Below are 19,581 nucleotides of genomic sequence, written 5' to 3'. Positions count from 1 at the left end.
GGCGATCCTAGAGGAGATCAGCCCTGACTGCTCTTTAGAAGGCCAGATCCTAAAGAGGAAACTCAAGTACTTTGGCCACCTGATGAGAAGGAAGGACTCACTGGAGAAGAGCCTCATGCTGGGAATGATTTTTGCTTTTTGCCTTAAAAACCATCTTAGATATTGCTCTTTGCCTCTACCTGGCAGTGCTGGTGTTCTTGGAAAGCAAAAAACCTGTCACCTGTGCTGGAATTTACAGGTTTTGCATGCTTTCCTATTGAAATATCCATTAGTCGTACAGTCCCATTCAATTCTCCGTCTCTATCCAAATTCTCCAAATAACTTTTTTTTTTTGCAGAATTTTTTAATTATTTTTCCCTTCTACAACACCTTACAGTCATTACATCAACATTGTTATGTCATCATACCTGTACATGTGTATAATATTTCACTTCTATATTTACACACCTTTATACACAGTTCTATATATATTTATATATATTGTTTTTTGGCTTAATTAATTTTATTCCTGTTTTGCAGCCATTTGTACCAATTGTTCCAAATTTCATAATATTCCGACTCTTCTTTATCTTTTAATTTCAGCGTTAATTTGTCCATCTCTGCACAATCCAAAGTTTTTTTAATCACTAATTCGTCCGAGGGGGTATTATTTTGTTTCCAGCATTGGGCAAATGCTATTCTAGCTGTAGTTAGCTTCCAACACTGGAATTTTTTAAAGAAGAGATTGGACTGCCATTTGTCCAAAACGGTATAGGGTCTCTTGCTTGAGCAGAAAGTTAGACTAGAAGACCTACAAAGCCCCTTCCCACTCTGTTATTTTGTATTCTCTTCCTCTGTATTTTTCAAACTTCGCCATTATAAGAGGTTGAGGACCTCAAGTCCCAGAATGCTGTGGCCTGCCAGCTGCCAGCAGAGCTGGCGACAGATGAGGAGGAGGTTGGGGAGGAACCTGGGCCAGCGCTGGAGTCTGGGGAAGGCTCTGGTGGATGCTCTGCAGCGTATATACGCAGAGATAGAGCCAGGTCTGTACGACATTTCCCTGCCACCAGAGAGGCAATGGCCTTTGGAGGTGAGGTAAGTGGGGAGGAAGAACAGCTGGGGCCTGTTCCAGATGCCCGTATGCGCAGAGCAGTTAGAAGAGGTGAGCAACAGAGGACAAGGAGTTGACTTGGGAAGCAAAACACATGTGGACGCTGAATTTATTCCCTGGATGGGGAATAAATAGAAGGAAAAGGGAGTGGTGGTCGTAGAAGACAACAGTTCATATTTCTGAAGATTTTGCTCATTATGTTTGTACCACAGAGACTGCTTGCCAGAATTTAATTTGCAGCCTTTCGGCTGGGAGCTCACCGCCTGGCAATTATCACCAGGAACTGATAAGGTCTGTTGCTGTTCTGGACTTTTCGATGGGTGAATGCCATAATTTCACAAGAAGTAAATAAAGAGGGTGAGGGGTTCGTGACAAGGAGTCTGTTTCTTGCTTCTGCTAAGACTGGGTCAGAACATTCCTCAGCCATCATGAATTCTGGGAGTTGGTCCACACACCTTAAGAAATTGCCAAGTTTGAAAGGAAAAACCACTGAGAAATAATTGGCAGCAGCTCTTCTTTCATCCACGGAGGCAGGAGAGGTTTGCATGTCGTTGTGCCTATGGATGGGGCTCAAGAGAGGACAGAGTGACCCCTCGGCCAGTTCCTCCTTGCTTCTTCAGCTGGGCTTCTTGGGCCCCTTCCAGCTCACTGCAGGTCTAGTTGACAGAAAGCTGACTTCCCGCTTTTGCTCAACTCCTCCTCTGGCCTGAGCTGAAAGGCGTGCATCATGCCACTCGTGGGTGGCGTCATCAGCCTTTAAGAGGCCTGGAGTGTGTGCCTGAGAACAAAACAGCCACCTGCTGATCATTTGGAAGGGGCTCCGGGCCGGCTTGGTGGCACGGTGCCAGGGTTAGTGCATGGAGCAAATTCCAAGCCGCTGGGCTAAGCCTGGAAAGAGGCAAGGAAGGGCCTCTTCTTGGAAAGGACAGAAGCAACTTAGAACTAAGGAGAAATTTTCTGACAGTGAGAACAATTAATCAGTGGAACAACTTGCCTCCAGAAGTTGTAAATGCCCCAACACTGGAAGTTTTTAAGAAGATGTTGGACAGCCATTTGTCTGAAGTAGTATAGGGTTTCCTGCCTAAGGAGTGGGTTGGACTAGAAGACCTCCAAGATCCCTCCCAACTCTCTTATTCTATCCTATCCTATTCTTATTTTTTAAAAGTTTTTTTTTTAATGAAAATATCAAATCAGTGTGTGAACAGTGTGGCACCTGGGTGCCGTACATTCCAATCCAATTGAAACTAATCACATTAAACATAATTTTACATTTGATCAATTTATGACTTTCTAATAACAATACACATTTATATTGGGTTCCAATCTATCATCATTCAATTATTCCACATTTTCTCATTATTACTTTCATTTTATAAGGTAAAAGTGTATACATTAATATTCCCCTTATTTGTACCCCATTCTTATTTCTCCTCTTCTATTTCTCTTCTCTTCTCTTCTATTATTTTCTTCTTTTCTATTTTATTAGTCTAGTCTATCCTGTTCCTATTATTCTATTCTATTTCTATTCTTCTATTCTATTATTTTCTTGTATTCTTGTCTCTTCCATTCCGTTCTCAATTCTATTCCATTCTATTCCATTCCATTATGTTCTCTATTCTATTCCATTCCGTTCCGTTCTCTATTCTATCCTATTCCATTCCGTTCCGTTCTCTATTCTATTCTATTCTCTATTCTATTCCATTCCGTTCCGTTCTCTATTCTATTCTATTCTCTATTCTATTCTATTCCATTCCATTCTCTATTCTATTCCATTCTATTCCATTCACACTCAAGAAACATAAGAGAATGGATGCTTCTCTTGCTTTCTGCAAGGTTGTATAAGATCTCACAGCATACAATGGGATACCCAAAAGAGTGACTTTGGGTGCTTTTAAAGAGCTCATTTGTATTTTAGAAACATCAGCGCCCCACTTTCCTGTATGGCAACGGGCAAGAAAGCACATAAACAAAGTGGGCATTCATAACCGGCCAGCGGAGGATTATCATGAAAGCAAACAGCTCAGAATTGGCCAAAGGCAGCCAGCCCATCAGCTGCCTCAACTCAGTAAGCTAAGCAAAAGCATCCAAAGATTTGAGATGAGCCTCATTGGCATAATTGGAACTGGGTTTTTTTGTCTTCTGCTTCAAATAATTATTTTCCAGGCTCTAAGTGGTGATCTTGTGCAGATGGATGTCCCACCTTCCCTCCAATTCCACAACAATCCCTTCTTCTAGGTGTAAAGAAGGAGAAAATCAAAAGCAATATCAGCATACCTAGAAACGCCTACCATATTTTTCAGAGTATAAGACGCACCGGAGTATAAGAAGCACTAAGGTTTTAAAGAGGCAAATTTTTAAAAAAAAGTTTTTGCACTCTGCAAACCTCCCCAAAACAGCCCATTTTTCACGAATAGCCTTTAGGAGGCTTGTAGAGTGCTCCTGGGGGGTGGGGGGAGCCAAAAACATGCAAAAACCGGCCTGTTTTTTGTCAGGAAAAGTGCAGGGATAGCCTTTAGGAGGCTTATAAGGTGCTCCGGGGGGGGGGGCAAAATTGAGCAAAAAACAGCTCTTTTTTTGCTCAATTCTGCCCTCCCCAGCCCCCAGGAACATTCTGAAAGCCTCCTAAAAGCTATGCACGGCCATTTTGGTGAAGGGGGCGGGGTTTCAGGAGGCAAAAAATGCTGTATTCAGTGTATAAGACACACCCAGATTTTCAGCCTCTTTTGTGAGGGAAAAAGGTGCGCCTTATACTCCAAAAAATAAAGTACCGTATATACTCGAGTATAGGCCGACCCGAATATAAGCTGAGGCACCTAATTTTACCACAAAAAACTGGAAAAGTTATTGACTCGAGTATAAGCCTAGGGTGGGAAATGCAGCAGCTACCGATAAATTTCAAAAATAAAAATAGATACCAATAATGCCATTGCCCATTGAATAACATATACAGCCTGCCTGTGCCCATTAAATATACAGTAGCCATTGTAAAAATTTGCTCTGCATAACAAATTATTATCACACAATACCGGTGTATTCAATGAAATACTTCACTCACCTCATGATGCTGATGTCCCGCTGTGATGATGATGTCCCGCCTCCTATGACACACGGCACAGTGATTCCTATCATTGGATCACTGTACCAGAGGAGGTGGGACATCGCTATGTGGCTGCTTGCCATAACAAGGAGGAGGTGGGACATCGTTGCAGAGCGGCAGGAGGGGGAGGAAGGGGAATCGTAAGATAGCCCTGCATTACATTAGAACGTGAGGAGGGGGGATGGTGCGGTGCACGCTGCGCGGCAAACTGACACAGAGGGAGGGGAAACTCAGGGGCGCTGGGCCATTCACGAGCGTCACCCAGCGGCATGGCCCCGCCCCTTTTTCTCCTCCATTTCAGGCAAATTTTTCACTGACTCGAGTATAAGCCGAGGCGGCTTTTTTCAGCTCAAAAAGTGGGCTGAAAAACTAGGCTTATACTTGAGTATATACAGTAGTTAGTAAATGAGATTGTGATGATCAGTTCTGGGCTGCAGAATTCTAATGTGCCACCAGATGGCAGTGTTTTCTATTTCACTGCCCCCTAGTGCAGTGTTGGTGAAACTTTTTCAGCACCGAGTGCCAACCAGAAGCGCATGCGCGGCGGGGACCCCCTGAAGAGCAGCTCTCTGGCACGCTCCCCAGCCTCCAGAGGTTGTGAATTCTCCAACACCGGAAGGTTTTTAAGAAGGAGTTGGATAACCATTTGCCTGAAATAGTGTAAGGTTTCCTGCCTAAGCAGGGGGTTGAACTAGAAGACCTCCGAGGTCCCTTTCCAACTTTGCTATTCTATTTCTCTTTCCAGGGAAATCCCACATGGCTATTGTGCAGAAGGTGAACAACGAAGGGGAAGGGGACCCATTCTACGAAGTCATGGGATTGGTGACCCTAGAGGACGTGATAGAAGAGATCATCAAGTCAGAGATCATGGATGAATCAGACGACTACAGTAAGTGGGTTCCAACACAGGTATGGCCTGTTTAAGGTGTCTTCTCTTCTGCGTCTTCTTTTTTGAAATATATTTTTATTGTTTTTACATTTAAAACAGTTCCGCACCGCAAAGTCGGTGACCATACAATCACATTATATACAGATAATCTCATCCATTAACTGTTAGCCTAGTTAATACATTATCTATCCTTCTATCCAATCACATTATTTACAGTTCGTCCCAGTCTTGTCACCTTGTCTGATACCAATAATAAAATCAGTTCCAAACTTCATAATATTCTGATTCCCCTTTATTTTTTAGTTCAGGAACTGCTTCCGCACAGGCCAAAATTTTCCTGAATATATTTAACTCTGATGGTGTATTTTCTTTTTTTCAGTACTGCGCATAAATTATACGTGCTGCAGTTAGTGGATGTATAATTAGATAAAGTACATTTTTCTTATACTCCCCCTGTATTATGCCTAGGAGAAAAATTTCTGCTTTGAACAAAATTTAATCTCCCACTGTTTGTTCTAACCATGATTCTATCATTTTCCAGTATCTTTTTGCCTCATTACATGTCCATCACATATGATAAAAAGTGCCTGGTGTTTTTTTGCACTTCCAACAATTTGGGGCCAAATTTTTAAACATTTTTATATGCAGTGGCCATTGTTAGTTTCCGATTAAGTATCCAAAGTTTTTCCCATTTAGCCAATTCCATATTATAACCAACATTTTTCGCCCAGGCAACCATAGTTTCTCTTCTGCTTCTGACTCTCCTTGTTTTTCTTAGGCCGGCTAAGTTTGCTGTGCTAGAATGACAGGTGTCTGCCTTCTAGCGCTTTCTGAAGCCCATCACCCCAGAAAGAGCAGAAAAGCAATGGCAGGTTCTAGAACGAGGGACCAAAGCAACTTCTGAACATACCGTCATCTCATAAAGCTCAGCAACTTTAACATGTGTGCGCATAAACTCCAGCCGTGCCGGAGTTGGGGGATTTGGGGAGTTTATTTATTTATTTAGGAAATTTATATTGCTGCCTATTTGTACATGGTGACTCAAAGGGCCTTACAAATATAGAAAAACCTCATATAAAAAACAATAAAACTAATAAAAGAATTGTGTTATAAATTAATAATATAATATAATAAAATAAACCCCCTGCCCCAGTAATACCCTGTTTTCCCAAAAATAAGACCTCCCTGGATAATAGGCCCAATCAGGGCTTTTGAGTGCATGCGCTAAAATAAGCCCCCCTCTGAAAATATTGCAACACAGCAGCAGTCATGAGGTGACCACGCTCACCGCCTCCAGCACCCCAAAAATAATAAGACCTCCCCGAAAATAAGGCCAAGTGCTTATTTTGGGGGTCAAATTTCGGCGGAAACACAGTAGCAGATCATGCAAGCCATTTAATGGGCTCCATCCCATGCTGGGGGGTGAACACCAGCCGTCACCCCAGCCCAGCTCCACCGCACATATGCGTGCGCCTCCCGCCGGCCAGCTGGTTTTCAGGTCTCTGCCGCACATGCGTTGGGGTGGGGTGCATGTGGGGGACATGTGCGGGCATGCGCCGGGTGGACCGCATGCGCAGGGGGCACTCACACAATGCCCCGGGCCCCGTTTTGGCTTCTAGGTTGGGCCTGGGAAGCCTCCTGCACCAACCTGGAAGCTAAAAATGGGCAAGGGGGGGGGTTGGGGCGCATGCACAGGAGAGCACGGGGGGATGGGTCGTGACCAGCAAGAGACGTTGAGAGTTGAAAGTCCACACATTTTAAAATCGATGTGGTTTGAGGTACATTTGCGTTATTTCCAGAGTTTAGCAACCAGTCTTCACAGAGGCCTCCATTTCCAGTTTACCCTCCTCAATTTCCATCATGTTTCTTACCTATTCGCTTCCAGTTGTCTCTTGAAAAAAACCTCTTTGGGATAGTTTGGGTCTGTGAGAAAACCACCAAGCCCAGAGAGCACCAAGGAGACCTCATTTCAACCCTGAGCTACAAATATTCTCCTTGGTTGTTTCTTGACTCAAAGTTGTGTAGATTAATGAAAGAGAAAAAAAGTATTTCCCCCCGTACCTGATGTCTGTAAAACAAACTCGCATAGTTCACTTTTCAAAACATTTTTTAATATGTAGAATATAGAATAGTAGAGTTGGAAGGGACCTTGGAGGTCTTCTAATCCAACCCCCTCCCTAGGCAGGAAACCCTACACCGCTTCAGACAAATGGTTATCTAATTTACCTTAAAAACTTCCAGTGTTGGAGTATTCTCCAGTGCACTGCTTGGAGAGTCCAAGTGTGGGTTAACACAGTCTATCTGCCCTAGGACTGAGTGAGTTTTTTCTCTCTTGGCCACGCTTCCCTTTGCCTCCATTATCTCAGTTTTAAAACTCAGTCCACCCATTTGGACTGTTTTGGGGAGCGCTCCCCAAGTTCAATTTCTCTCCAAAAAAATTTCATTTTCACTATTCTACGAGATCTTCATACCTTCTACTTAATTGCATTCGCTGAGAGGGCATTGGTCCGTTTCTCCACCCGATGGTTGCATGCGGGGCGGGAAGCTGTGAGTAGCTTGTCCGGTGGTGGCCGGCGAGCAAGGGGATGGGCGGGAGGCTTCCCGAACCGCGTGGGTCCCCAACCACTGCGTTGAGAGCCGCGCGGGTGGCTGGGTGCCCCGGCGGCTGCAGCAGTGCTCCGTAGGACCGGCAGGGATGGCGGTGGCCATTTTGGTAGTTTGCGCGCTTTTCTGCCCAGAGCTGCGTGCGCAGTGGCCGCCATTTTTTCCTGAGCCTCGTGCAGAGCAGGTCGTTTAGAGATCGCCTGAGCCCCTCAGCTGCGGATCGCCGCCAGGAAAATCAGGTCTTGTCCACGGCACCGGCCAGTCCTGTCTTTCAATTCCTGTGCCCGGATCTCCCGGGGGCAGCTGGAAGGGAGGTTTACGACCCTCAGGCGGCCCTCCCCCTACTGAGGATGCGCGGATGTGCTTCTGCCTGCTGGCTAAGCGTCTGGTGCCAACTGCTGCGAAACATCTCTTAGGTCCAGGAAGCATGGCAGACGATGGAGCAGAGGCGCAGGAGGTGCAGGCAGGGCCCTCCGTCAAGCGCAGCAGGATTGAGGTTCCCCCCAAGGGCAGTAAGGGAGGGAAAGGTACCACCAGGAAAGCCCCCCGGGGGCTTCTGGGACCACTAGCTAGGCCAGGGAGGGCACCCGGAAGCAAGGAACTGTGGAGGCCAAGGCCCCACAGCAGCAGGCATCCCCGGTTCTGGCAGGGCAAAAGCCAGGCTCGCCCATCTCCCGGGGGTGGGGGAACGGGACTCCCAATCCCCTCAGGGCAGCAGATCCCCATCCCCCATGGGGGAGAGGTCCAGGGCTTCCTCCCCAGATGCATCATGGGGGTATCCGGACTCCCCAAGTTTGTCCCTCAGGGAAGAACTTGAGCCCTTCCAGGGCCTACATCCACCGGAGGAAGGGAAGCGCTGGGAGTTGCAGGAGCAAGCCTGCCTGGCCTGGTTCTCGTCCCAGGGAAGACAAGGGACCTGCCCTGTCAGCCGAAATGTGGGAGATCATTTCTATTGCTATTTCCCAGGGCATAGCTGAGGGCATGAAGCACAGGGACCTGGCTCATCCAAATCTAAGCGGGTCCCAGACCATAGTCCTATTCAGGCTCCGGCCTCTCTGGGCACGGTGGCCACGGAAGAGTCAGTTTGGGAGGAGGAAGAGGAGGCTGAAGGCTTTGTGTTATCGGATGATGAGGATCTTCCCCCTGACAAGCCGGCTTTCACTGGCCTGTTCAAGCCGACCTTTTTTAAGTCTATTCTACATAAGGTCAAGGCGGCTACTGAATTGGGCTCTGCTCCCAAGAATACGACAGTTACGTCCTCTTCTTCAGGGATCCCAAGGAAGATCTATTCAAGGAGACGACTCCTACTCAAGAGGTCATTCCTGTCCTGGACCTATTTATGGACGTTGTCCAATGTCAGTGAGCCCAGCCTGGTACATTGACCAATCCTAGTGGAGGGGACAAATCCCTTTATTCCGTTGAGGGTAAGATGGAGGATGTGTTGAAATTGCCCGAGGTGGATGCCCCGGTGGTTTCCTTGACTTCTACTTCTAACTTGCCAGCCGACCTCTTAGAGGGTCTCAAGGCGGAGGATAAAAGATCTGAAAAGGCGTGCCACAAGACGCACCAGGCGGCCGCCTGGGCTATCAGGGCATCCACCTTGGCTTCTTTCTTCACCAGAGCGTCCCTCCTTTGGCTGAGACAGTTGAGGGCTAAGCCTCCCACCAGGGGATCCCAGTGGAAGCATGACCTCAGCAAAATAATTACAGCAGTTGAGTATTCGGCGGATGCCTCATTGAATGCCGCTAAGTTTGCCTCGAGGGCGTTGGCATCCAACGTTACCTCGCGCCGGCTGCTGTGGCTTCGCCACTGGCAAGCTAACATGAACACTAAGTGGAAGCTCACTTCGGCTCCGTTTAAAGGGGGGCAACTCTTTTCAGACGCCCTAGACAAGTTTGTCATCGAAACGAAGGACAAACTGAAGGTCCTCCCGGCCACTTTGAAAAAGAACGAATGTAAGAACTCTGGTTCCTTTCAGAAGCAGTCCTTTCGAAACCAGGATGCTAACCAACCATCTACCTCTTCCACTTACCATAGACCCTATTCCCAAGATGGGGACAGAGGTCAGGACAGGGGTTCCTTCAGATCATGTGGTAGGCAGCAACAGCAGTCCTTTCGAAAGCCATACCGGGGCGGGAACTCTTCCCGTCAGTTCCGCAGGGGCAAATGACCATCACAGGGATCTTCCCATAGGGGGTCGGCTCCATGTGTACGCCGACGTGTGGGAGGAGATCACCACAGATTCCTGGGTCCTCAACACGATCAGGAAGGGTCTAATGTTAGAGTTCCTGTCCTTTCCCCAGAGGTCATTCATTCGGTGTCCGACACCAAAAATCTCATGCAGGCCGAAATCCTCCACCTTCTCCAGACCAGGGCCATAGAACCCGTGCCCCAGGGACAGGAGAGACAGGGATTCTACTCCATCCTCTTCCTAGTACCCAAAAACTCAGGCGGATGGAGGGCCATATTGGATCTAAAACGTCTAAATCAGCACCTGGCCTACAAGAAGTTCAAAATGCAGTTCCTCCATCGATCCTGGAGTGCGTAAGGCGGGGAGATCTACTCATGTCAATAGAGCTGAAGGAGGCCTACCTGCACGTTCCGATCCATGCAGCTCACAGACGATTCCTGAGATTCTTCTACGATGGGAGGCACTATCAGTACAGGGCCCTTCCCTTCGGCCTCTCATCCGCACCCAGGACTTTCACAAAGATTCTAGCTGTAATGGTGGCCCATCTCAGGAACCATTCAATCAGTCTGGAATGTTATCTGGATGACATCATCATACACTCCAGCAGCCGGGATCAAGCCAGGCGGGACGTTCAGCTGACCATACTCACGTTGCAACAGCACAGCTTCTCAGTGAACCTGGAGAAGAGCCATCTTGAGCCGATCACGCACATCCAACATCTGGGCATGGTCATAGACTCAGTCGCTTGTCAGGTCTTCCTCTCTCCAGACTGCCTGCAGAACCTCAAGCGCAGGATATAGCAGTGTCGGAGATTCAGGTCTGTCCCGATCGTCATGCTATCGCAACTCCTCAGAATCATGATCTCCTGTCTAAAGGTGGTTCCCTGAGCTCGACTCCATGCCAAGGAACTACAGTGGTTCCTCCTGCTGATGCAGAGGGCCAAGACCAGCAATTCTTCAAGGAAGGTGAGTCTCCCCCCTCCACAAGGTCCTCCGGTTCCTCTCTTGGTGGAGGACGACAGCTGTCGAGAAGGGGTGACTCTTCAAGGAACCCGAAAGGATCGTGGTAACCACAGACTCCAGTCTGGTCAACTGGGGGGCTCACCATCAGGGCCAGCTTGCTCAAGGTCTGTGGAGCCAGAGGGAGGCTGCCCAAGGCATAAACTGGCTAGCGCTGAGGGCCGCCCGCCTCGCCTTACGACGGCTCTCGCACCTGGTTGTGGGTCAACATGTTCTATTGTTGATAGACAACATGGCCACCAAGGCCCACGTAAACAGGCAGGGCGGGACTCACTCCAAGAGGCTCATGATGGAGGCGGAGTTGCTGGGCAGGTGGGCAGAACGCCACCTGGCGTCCATAAAAGCGGACGCATCTCCGCAATCAGGAGGCAGTTTGGCTGAGCAGGCAACAGATCGGCCACACCGAATGGCGGCTGCATCCGGATCTGTTCAAGCAGATCGTGAGGAGATTTGGCACACTGCAAATAGACCTCTTTGCCACACATTCCAACACACATCTGCCACGGTTCTTCTCCCGATACCATTCACCATTGGCGGAGGGGACGGATGCGCTGAGGTGCAAGTGACCCCCTGGACTTTTGTACGCATTCCCCCCTCTGCCACTCATTCCGCAGGTTGTGACCAAGATACTGGCGGAGGGAGTGGAGGTCCTCCTGGTCGCGCCCCACTGGCCCAGGAGGTCCTGATATGTGGACCTTGTAGGTCTCTCGGTCCAGAGACCGTGGAGAATTCCTCAATACCAGATCTCCCTTTGCCAGGGAGCCATCAGCCACCCGGATCCCCGGTGATTGCAGTTAGCCATCTGGCACTTGAAGGGGAGCTCCTGAGGAAGCAAAGACTCTCAGACAAGATCATTCATACTATCCAGGTGTCCAGGAGGTCGTCCACCACCAGAATATATGATGCCACCTGGGTTGCCTTTTCAGCCTGGTGCCGGAAGACAGGTGTAAGGGACGTATTGGCCTCGGTTCCAGAGTTGCTGGATTTTTTGCAGGAGGGGTTGGACAAGGGGTTAGCCCGCAACACCCTCCACCTTCAGGTTGCGGCCTTGTCCACAGTCCTCGGCAAGGGGTCCTCCCATCCCTTGAGCCAGCATCCTCAGGTCAAGAGCTTCTTGAAGGGAGCCACCAATGTCAGCCCCCGACCGGTCCACCGTTACCCATCTTGGGACTTGCCTCTGGTTCTTCGAGCCTTGACGGGGACGCCGTTCGAACCTCTCCATCAAGCAAGTCTTCACCATCTGACCCTTAAGACTGCGTTCCTCATGGCTATCACGTCCGCTCGGAGGGTGTCCGAACTGGCAGCCTTGTCTGTCAGGGCAGATCTTTGCATCATTCATATTGACAGAGTTATTCTGAGGTTGGATCCCACGTTTGTTCCCAAAGTCAACACTATCTTCCATAGAACTCAGGAGGTGATCCTCCCTAATTTCTGTCCCAAACCTGAACACCCTAGAGAATGTGACTGGCACAAGTTGGATGTGCGACGCGCTGTTAGGATATACATTAAAAGAACCAAGGAGTTTCAGCATTCCGAATTGTTTTTTGTATTGTTCCATCCTAGATCGCTGGATTACAAGGCGTCTTCTCATACGGTTGGACATTGGTTGCAGGCCTGCATCAAGCCTGCTTACAAACATCAGGGCAGGACTGCACCTAACCCTGTGACCGCTCACTCGACCAGGAGCGCTGCGACTTCGGCGGCTTGGGCGACCCAGGCTTCCATTCTCGATATTTGTAGAGTGGCTACGTGGGCTTCTCCCACTGCATTTATCAGGAACTATAAAATTGACACCTTTGCCTCAGCCGAAGCCTCTTTTGGAAGGAGAATTCTACAAAAAGTAGCAGAGACTCTGAAGACTCAGGTCTCTGCCCACCCTGGGACATTATAGCTTGGGTATGTCCCACGCTTGGACTCTCCAAGCAGCGCACTGGAGAAAGACCATTGGCTTACCTGAACGGTCGTTCTCTGCGCGCTGCAAGGAAAGTCCAATCCCTCCCGGGTCCTGGCAATTTGAGACCACTGACTGAATGTGACTGTGAAACAGGCTTCCTTAGAGGTTGCTTCTTCGTTTTAAAACTGAGATAATGGAAGCAAAGGGAGGCGTGGCCAAGAGAGAAAAAACTCACTCAGTCCTAGGGCAGATAGACTGTGTTAACCCATGCTTGGACTCTCCTTGCAGCGCCCAGAGAATGACCGTTCAGGTAAGCCAACGGTCTTTCACAACTTGTGGAGGCAGGTTGTTCCACTGATTAATTGTTCTAACTGTCAGGAAATTTCTCCTTCGTTCTAGGTTGCTTCTATCCTTGATGAGTTTCCACCCATTGCTTCTTCTCCTGCCCTCTGGTGCTTTGGAGATGATCATGGGTGGGGGAGAAAATGATGCAAGGGACATTTTAGATTTAGGTTTTTTCCTATAATCATTTATATATGCTTTTGGAGGGTTTAAAGAAATGGGATTTTAATGGGATTAGCATCTCTTAAAAACTGAATCTCATCCTCTGAGCAGATATGGCTCATCTCTGCTCTGCCAGGTATTAAAATTACAGCTGTCCCACATAGCCAGGGGTGAGGATGCTGGGAACTCTAGGTCAGCAATAACATTGGGAAAATCATCTTCAGTCAGAATAATTGACTTGGAAGGGACTTTGGAAGATCTTCTAGTCCAGTTTTTGGCCATGGCCCCTGTTTTCGGTCGTTATGGCCTCCTGCAGCCCTCTGCCAGTGAAAAGGGAGCTCCGGGGTGGTGGTGCATGCCCCCCCACCCAAACCCCAATTTCACTGGCAGAGGGCTATCAAAACAAATTAAAAAGAAAACAAAAGGAAAAATGTTTCCCCTTTTTCATTTGAGCATGCAAGAAGGGAAAGGAAAGGAGAAAGAGGAAAGACAAAGAAAAAGAAGGGAAGCTGGGAAGAGAGAAAGGAAGGAAAAAGAAGGAAGGAAGGATAGCAAAAACACTTAGACTTATATACCGCTTCATAGTGCTTTACACCCCTCTCTAAGTGATTTACAGAGTCAGCCTTTTCCCCCCAACAATCCTCATTTTACCCACCTCGAAAGCATGGAAGACTGAGTCAACCTTGAGCTTGGTGGGATTTGAACTGCCAAATTGTAGGCAGCCGGCAGTCAGCAGAAATAGCCTGCAGTACTGCACTCTAATGACTGCGCCACCTTGGCTCATGATGTAAATTCTTAATGAAAATACATCGGAAGGAAGGAAGGGACTTAGGAAGGAAAGGAGGAGGGATGGACTGAGGAAGGAAGGAAGAGACAGGAAGGAAGGAAGGGACGGAGAGGGAGGAAGGAGGGACTGAGGAAGGAAAGAAGGAAGGGACTGAGGAAGGAAGGGAGAGGGAGGAAGGAGGGACTTAGGAAGGAAAGGAGGGAGGGGACTGAGAAAGGAAGAAAGGAAGATTATAATGAGAGTGAGGGAGGGTCTGAGGGAAGTCCAGCCTTAGCCACAGGTGCCCCTGACACAAGTGACATCGAGCTGGCCATACCCCCCTCCCCCAGCCTCCCGAGGTCAAACACAACCCTGATGCAACCTTTAGTGAAATTGAGTTTGACACCCTGTTCTAGTCCAACCCCCTCCTCAGGTGAGAGACCCGATACCATTTCAGACAGTCGTCCCATCTCTTCTTAAAAACCTCCCATGATGGAGCACCCACAACTTGTGGAGGTTTGGCCTTTGAGATTCCTTCCTTGTGTCCCTTGGAGATGTTTAAGGACACGAAGACTGGACTCTTGGAGTGGGTATTTAAAATGACACCAGGGGGCAACATTGAAGGCTCATACCCATAACGGTGCCCTGTGATTGCCCTGCGTTGGCACAGCATCACACCGAGGGTCCCTAACTATTATGCAGTTTGATTCTTCTCTCTGTCTCTTCGCCTCCTCCTAACTCCAGGGGACAACCGGTTGAAGAAGAAGCCCCCTCCCCTGGGAATGCTGATGGACCACCGGAAAGAAGATTTCTCCTTGTTCAAAGTTTCTGACAACGAGTACAAAGTAAAAATCTCCCCTCAGCTACTCCTGGCTACCCAGCGCTTCTTATCTCGAGGTAAGACCATGGAAGAAAAGGTGTCTTATTGTAGAACCACTCTTGTTTACCCTACTTTTCAGAGTATAAGATATGCTCCCCCCCCTCCCCCCCAAAAGAGGGTGGAAATGTCGGTGCGTCTTATACAACGAATACGGTCATTTTTGGCCTCCTGAAACACTGGTGGGTTCCGGATCCCGGTGCAACCAGTATGGTGCAAAGGGGCCAGGCGTCCACCACATGAACACACGCAGCTCACACACACGCAAATGTGTACTTACCACCCGTGATGCTGCAGCTGCTTAGCGGAGCGTCGTGCAGGCCCTATATGCTCTATGTGCAGAAGCCCCGAAAACCTCAAATACCGGTAAGGAGCACGGGCGGGCGAGCTCTCAGAAGCACCATACTGGAACGGTACCTGGTGCGCCCAGCAGGCACCGGTATGCCCATACCGGGGCGTACCAGTCATAACCCATCACTGTCCTGAAACTATGCCCCATGTGTCCTGTTTTTGCGAAATTCTTTGCAAAAATGGAACGTGCGGGGGGTTTGGGAGGCTTACAGAGTGCTCCTGGGGGCCAGGGTGGGAAAAATGGGATGTGGGGGGGGGGTTGGGAGGCCAAAAACAGGCCTGTTTTTTTTGCAAACATGGTTTGGGAGGCTGGGGAGGGCAAAACTTTTCTTTTTTTCCTCTTCAAAATCTTGATGCGTCTTATAATCCGGTGTGTCTTATAGTCCCAAAAATACAGGTGTTTTATTTATTTGTATCTCGCCTTTATTATTTTTTACAAATAACTCAAGGCAACAAAGATCCTCAAAATAACTTAAGGCAACAAACTCTGACACAACTTCCTAATCCCCTTTTCTTCTACAATAACAAACCTGTGAGGTGTGTTGGACTGAGAGAGATTTATGTCGATTGCTTATTTAGTATCCCTTGACTATCACTAAGCATTGTATCTTATGATTGATGATGAATGTATTTTTAGGATGACTATGATGATGATTTATCCCTTAGAGATTTCATGTACACTGAGAGCATCTGCACCAAAGACAAATTCCTTGTGGGTCCAATCACACTGGGCCAATAAAGAATTCTATTCTATGAAGAATTCTATAAAGAATTCAATGAAGAATTCTATTCTATTGAGTTGCCAAGATATGCAGACTCCTGCTTTAAAAAAAAAAAACTGACTCTCTTTTTTCAAAAATATGATGCATCTTTTCCCCCTGCCTCTCCTGTTGCCACCCCCCCCCCTTCCCCTTCTCCTCCAGAGGTAGATCTCTTCAGCCCAGGCCGAATCTCGGAGAAGGTCCTGTTGCATCTCCTGCAGCACCCCAGCGTCAACCAAGAAGTGAAGTTTGACGACTGCAACCGCTTGGCCGCTGAACATTACTTGTATCAACGCAACCAACCGGTCAATTACTTTGTGCTCATCCTGCAGGTACTCTATGTCTTGGGGCATGCACAGGGAGGGCTTGAGGGAGGGTTTGAGGGAGGGTGGGAGGCCTGGGTTCAAGAACCAGGTCGGAGGCTAAAGCAACTTCCGAGAAATGAGGCCAACGTCTAGCAAACTTGGCATGTAGCACTTAGACTTATCTACTGCTTCACAGTGCTTTTACAGCCCTCTCTAATCGGTTTACAGAGTCAGCCTCTTGCCCACAACAATCTGGCTCCTCATTTGACCACCTCGGAAGGATGGAAGGCTGAGTCAACCTTGAGCTGGTCAGGATCGGACTCTGGGCTGTGGCAGAGTTAGCCTTCAATGCTGCATTCTAATCACAGGGAGGGAGGGAAGGAAAATAGCAATACCTCTTAAGACTTATATAACACTTCACAGTGCTTTTACAGCCCTCTCTAAGCGGTTTACAGAGTCAGCTTCTTGCCCACAACAATCTGGGTTCTCATTTGACCCACCTTGGAAGGATGGAAGGTTGAGTCAACCTTGAGCCTGGTGAGATTCGAATTGCCAAGTTGCAGGCAGCCGGCAGTCAGCAGAAGTAGCCTTCAGTACTGCACTCTAACTACTTCGCCACGACGGCTCAAACAACGCAACCAGGCAGACCCAGCTCAGGAGGAGCATACGTTCACGTGAAGTGAGGAGTACTTCCAGTAGACGATCATTGGTCACAGATGGGCCAATGGGCGCCGCACTGAGCAAGGAGTTGGACTACATCAGGGGTGTCAAACTCAAGGCCCGTGAGCCGGATGCAGCCCGTGGGGTGCTTAGGTCTTAGCCCGCGGCCCTCCCAGGCTCCATTTTCACCCGTGACGGCCTCCTGTAGCCCTCTGCCAGCAAAAATGGAGCCGGGGGTGGGTGGAGCATATTTAAATATAATCTTAAGATTTGTGGACTTAACGCCCAGAATTCCCCAGCCAGCAATACTGGAAGGCAGCATGAAGAAGAATATATGTGGGAGGATTGCACCACTGTATAAATGGGGAGGCATGGAACCGACCACTTTCAATCCTTCCATAAAACCTACGCAACTGGAAGACCTTCACATTAGCGCTTAGTTGGTCTTTGTTTACAAGGCTAATTTTGCTCAATGGTTAAAATAAAAGGGATGCCATCTGCGGCATCGCTTCTTACCCAGAATTCAAAATGGTCCATTCCATTGTTCCCATTTGCTGACATGCCCTTTCTGGCGCATAAGCAGAAAGCCAGCACAGGACTTCCCATCTCCTGAATCAAAAGCCTGAAATGCTGCTCTTCGGCCACTGGCATTTTTAATCTCTCTGGGCTGGGATAAGTAGCGAGTCCTAATGCCACATGGGAATGGGAATGGAGAAGAGGTGAGATGCCAAGCCAAGAGGAGGATGGATTGCTGAGATAGAAGGATTAGATTGTGTTCTCTGCCTTCAGTGGGCTCTGGAAACTCATTATTCAATCCATAGCACAATTCCTAAGTTGGATCTCCGGTAGCATTGATGTTCTCCATAACAAGGTCAATGACAACTCGTCACAGCCAACTTCATCATCATCATTTAATGACCTCATAATCCCTTGTGGGGTGGAGTCTTGGCAACTGAATGGAGCTAGCAGAGTGTTGAATGGCTGGATGCCTTTCCCTGTCGCCAGTGCAGAGCTTTGTTTCAGCAGATATATTCTCATTGTACCCAGAGAGAGAAATATCTGCCTCTACCTAGGATTGAACTTACAGCCTCCTGATTTGTGAGGCGAGAGGTCACCGCAACACTCCTCACCACAGCCAACTTTGATGCAGCCAATTCGCCACAGGGCAGCTCGCCACGGGACAAAGAGTTACACTAATATCGAAGAAATAGCGGAATAGAGCCATGAAAGAAAGGATGTCAAAGGAAGGACAACAGGAAATAAGACTAAAATCAAAATATTGTTTAAATTATTTTAAAGAATTTAATTGAATTGTCCTGTGGCGAGTTGTCCCGCATTTAATTGGCTGTGGCAAGTTGTCCCATTTCATCCATAAGGTACAGGGAAGGTTGAATCCAGCATATATGTCCATGCTTTATCTGTCTATAAGATACGTCTGTCTGTCTGCCAGGCTCTCTTGTCCTCCACAGTCTCCCTGAGTTTACCCAAATTCATGTTCATTGAGTTGATGACACTATCTAACCATCTCACCCTCTTCCGTCCCTTTCTCCTTCCTCTTTCCCAACCTCAGGGTCTTCTCCAAGAAGCCTTCTCTTCTCATTTGGTGGCCAAATATTTCAGCTTCAGGACCTGTCCTTCCGAAGGACAGTCAAGGTTGATTTTCCTTTAGGAAAATACCCTATTTTTCAGAGTATAAGACACTCTGAAGTATAAGACATACCTAGCTTTTGGGGAAGAAAACAAGAAAAAAAAATCTGCCTCTGCCTCTGCCTCCCAGCAATTTGCCTCCTTGCAGCAAACAGTCTGTTTCAGTTTCAGTTTAGCCTGATTAGCACAGGGGGAGGATCTGCCTCTGCCTCCCCACAATTTGCCTCCTTGCAGAAAACCGCATGTTTCAGTTTCAATTTCAGCACAGCCTGATTAGCACAAGCAGCTGATTCTCAATTGTATCGGCCTCCCGACAATCAGCTGTTTCAGGCTGCAGGGATTGCCATAGCCTATTGCCACCTTCCTGCGCCCCGTTTTCGGCCTCTGCGCACCCCACTTTCCGCCGGTTGGGGGTGGCGGAGATCGGAATGGATGGGAAATGGGGCAGATGGAGGCCGAAAAAGGGGCATACGGAGGCTATGGCAATCCCTACATCCTGAAACAGCTGATGGTTGCGAGACTGATCCAACCGATAACCAGCTGCTTGTGCTGAAACCGAAACAGGTTGTTTGCAGCAAGGAGGCAAATTGCTGGAAAGCAGAGGCCAAAGGGTTGGGGCAGGTTGGCGGGGCTACATTCGGTGTATAAGATGCATCCAAATTTTCACCTTCTTTTAGGGGCGGAAAAGTGTATCTTAGACCCCGAAAAATATGGTGTAACAATTGTGGGGAATTACGGCCATGTACGATTTTCTCGACAGAATCGAGTTGGAAGGCTCCCTTGGTCATGGCAGCATGCCGTTTTAATTTCTCATAATTAATCAAGTTGGCTGGTTTTTTTTATTGCCTGCCCAAAGGAAACCACGGGTTACACATGTTAAAATGATAAAAACAGCAATAGGAACAGACTGAAGGTGGAACTGCCAA

The 19,581-nt window shown here is 48.1% G+C and overlaps 1 protein-coding gene across 1 annotated transcript in view; it reads left to right on the top strand.

Annotated features, from left to right (window-relative positions):
- CNNM3 (cyclin and CBS domain divalent metal cation transport mediator 3) overlaps nt 1–19,581 on the top strand; it is a gene marked incomplete in the record, with an annotated part of 54,700 nt that overhangs the window by 31,270 nt on the left and 3,849 nt on the right. The window contains 3 exon segments of the mRNA XM_087706115.1: nt 4,933–5,076; nt 14,799–14,951; nt 16,206–16,375. Coding sequence (XP_087562241.1) covers nt 4,933–5,076; nt 14,799–14,951; nt 16,206–16,375 — 467 coding nt within the window.

The sequence above is a fragment of the Thamnophis sirtalis genome, unplaced genomic scaffold (assembly GCF_051295495.1).
Source record: "Thamnophis sirtalis isolate CommonGarterSnake01/CBP01778 unplaced genomic scaffold, rThaSir2_p1.2 scaffold_2, whole genome shotgun sequence".
Classification (NCBI taxonomy): domain Eukaryota; kingdom Metazoa; phylum Chordata; class Lepidosauria; order Squamata; family Natricidae; genus Thamnophis; species Thamnophis sirtalis.
This window is presented reverse-complemented; position numbering and strand designations above follow the sequence as displayed.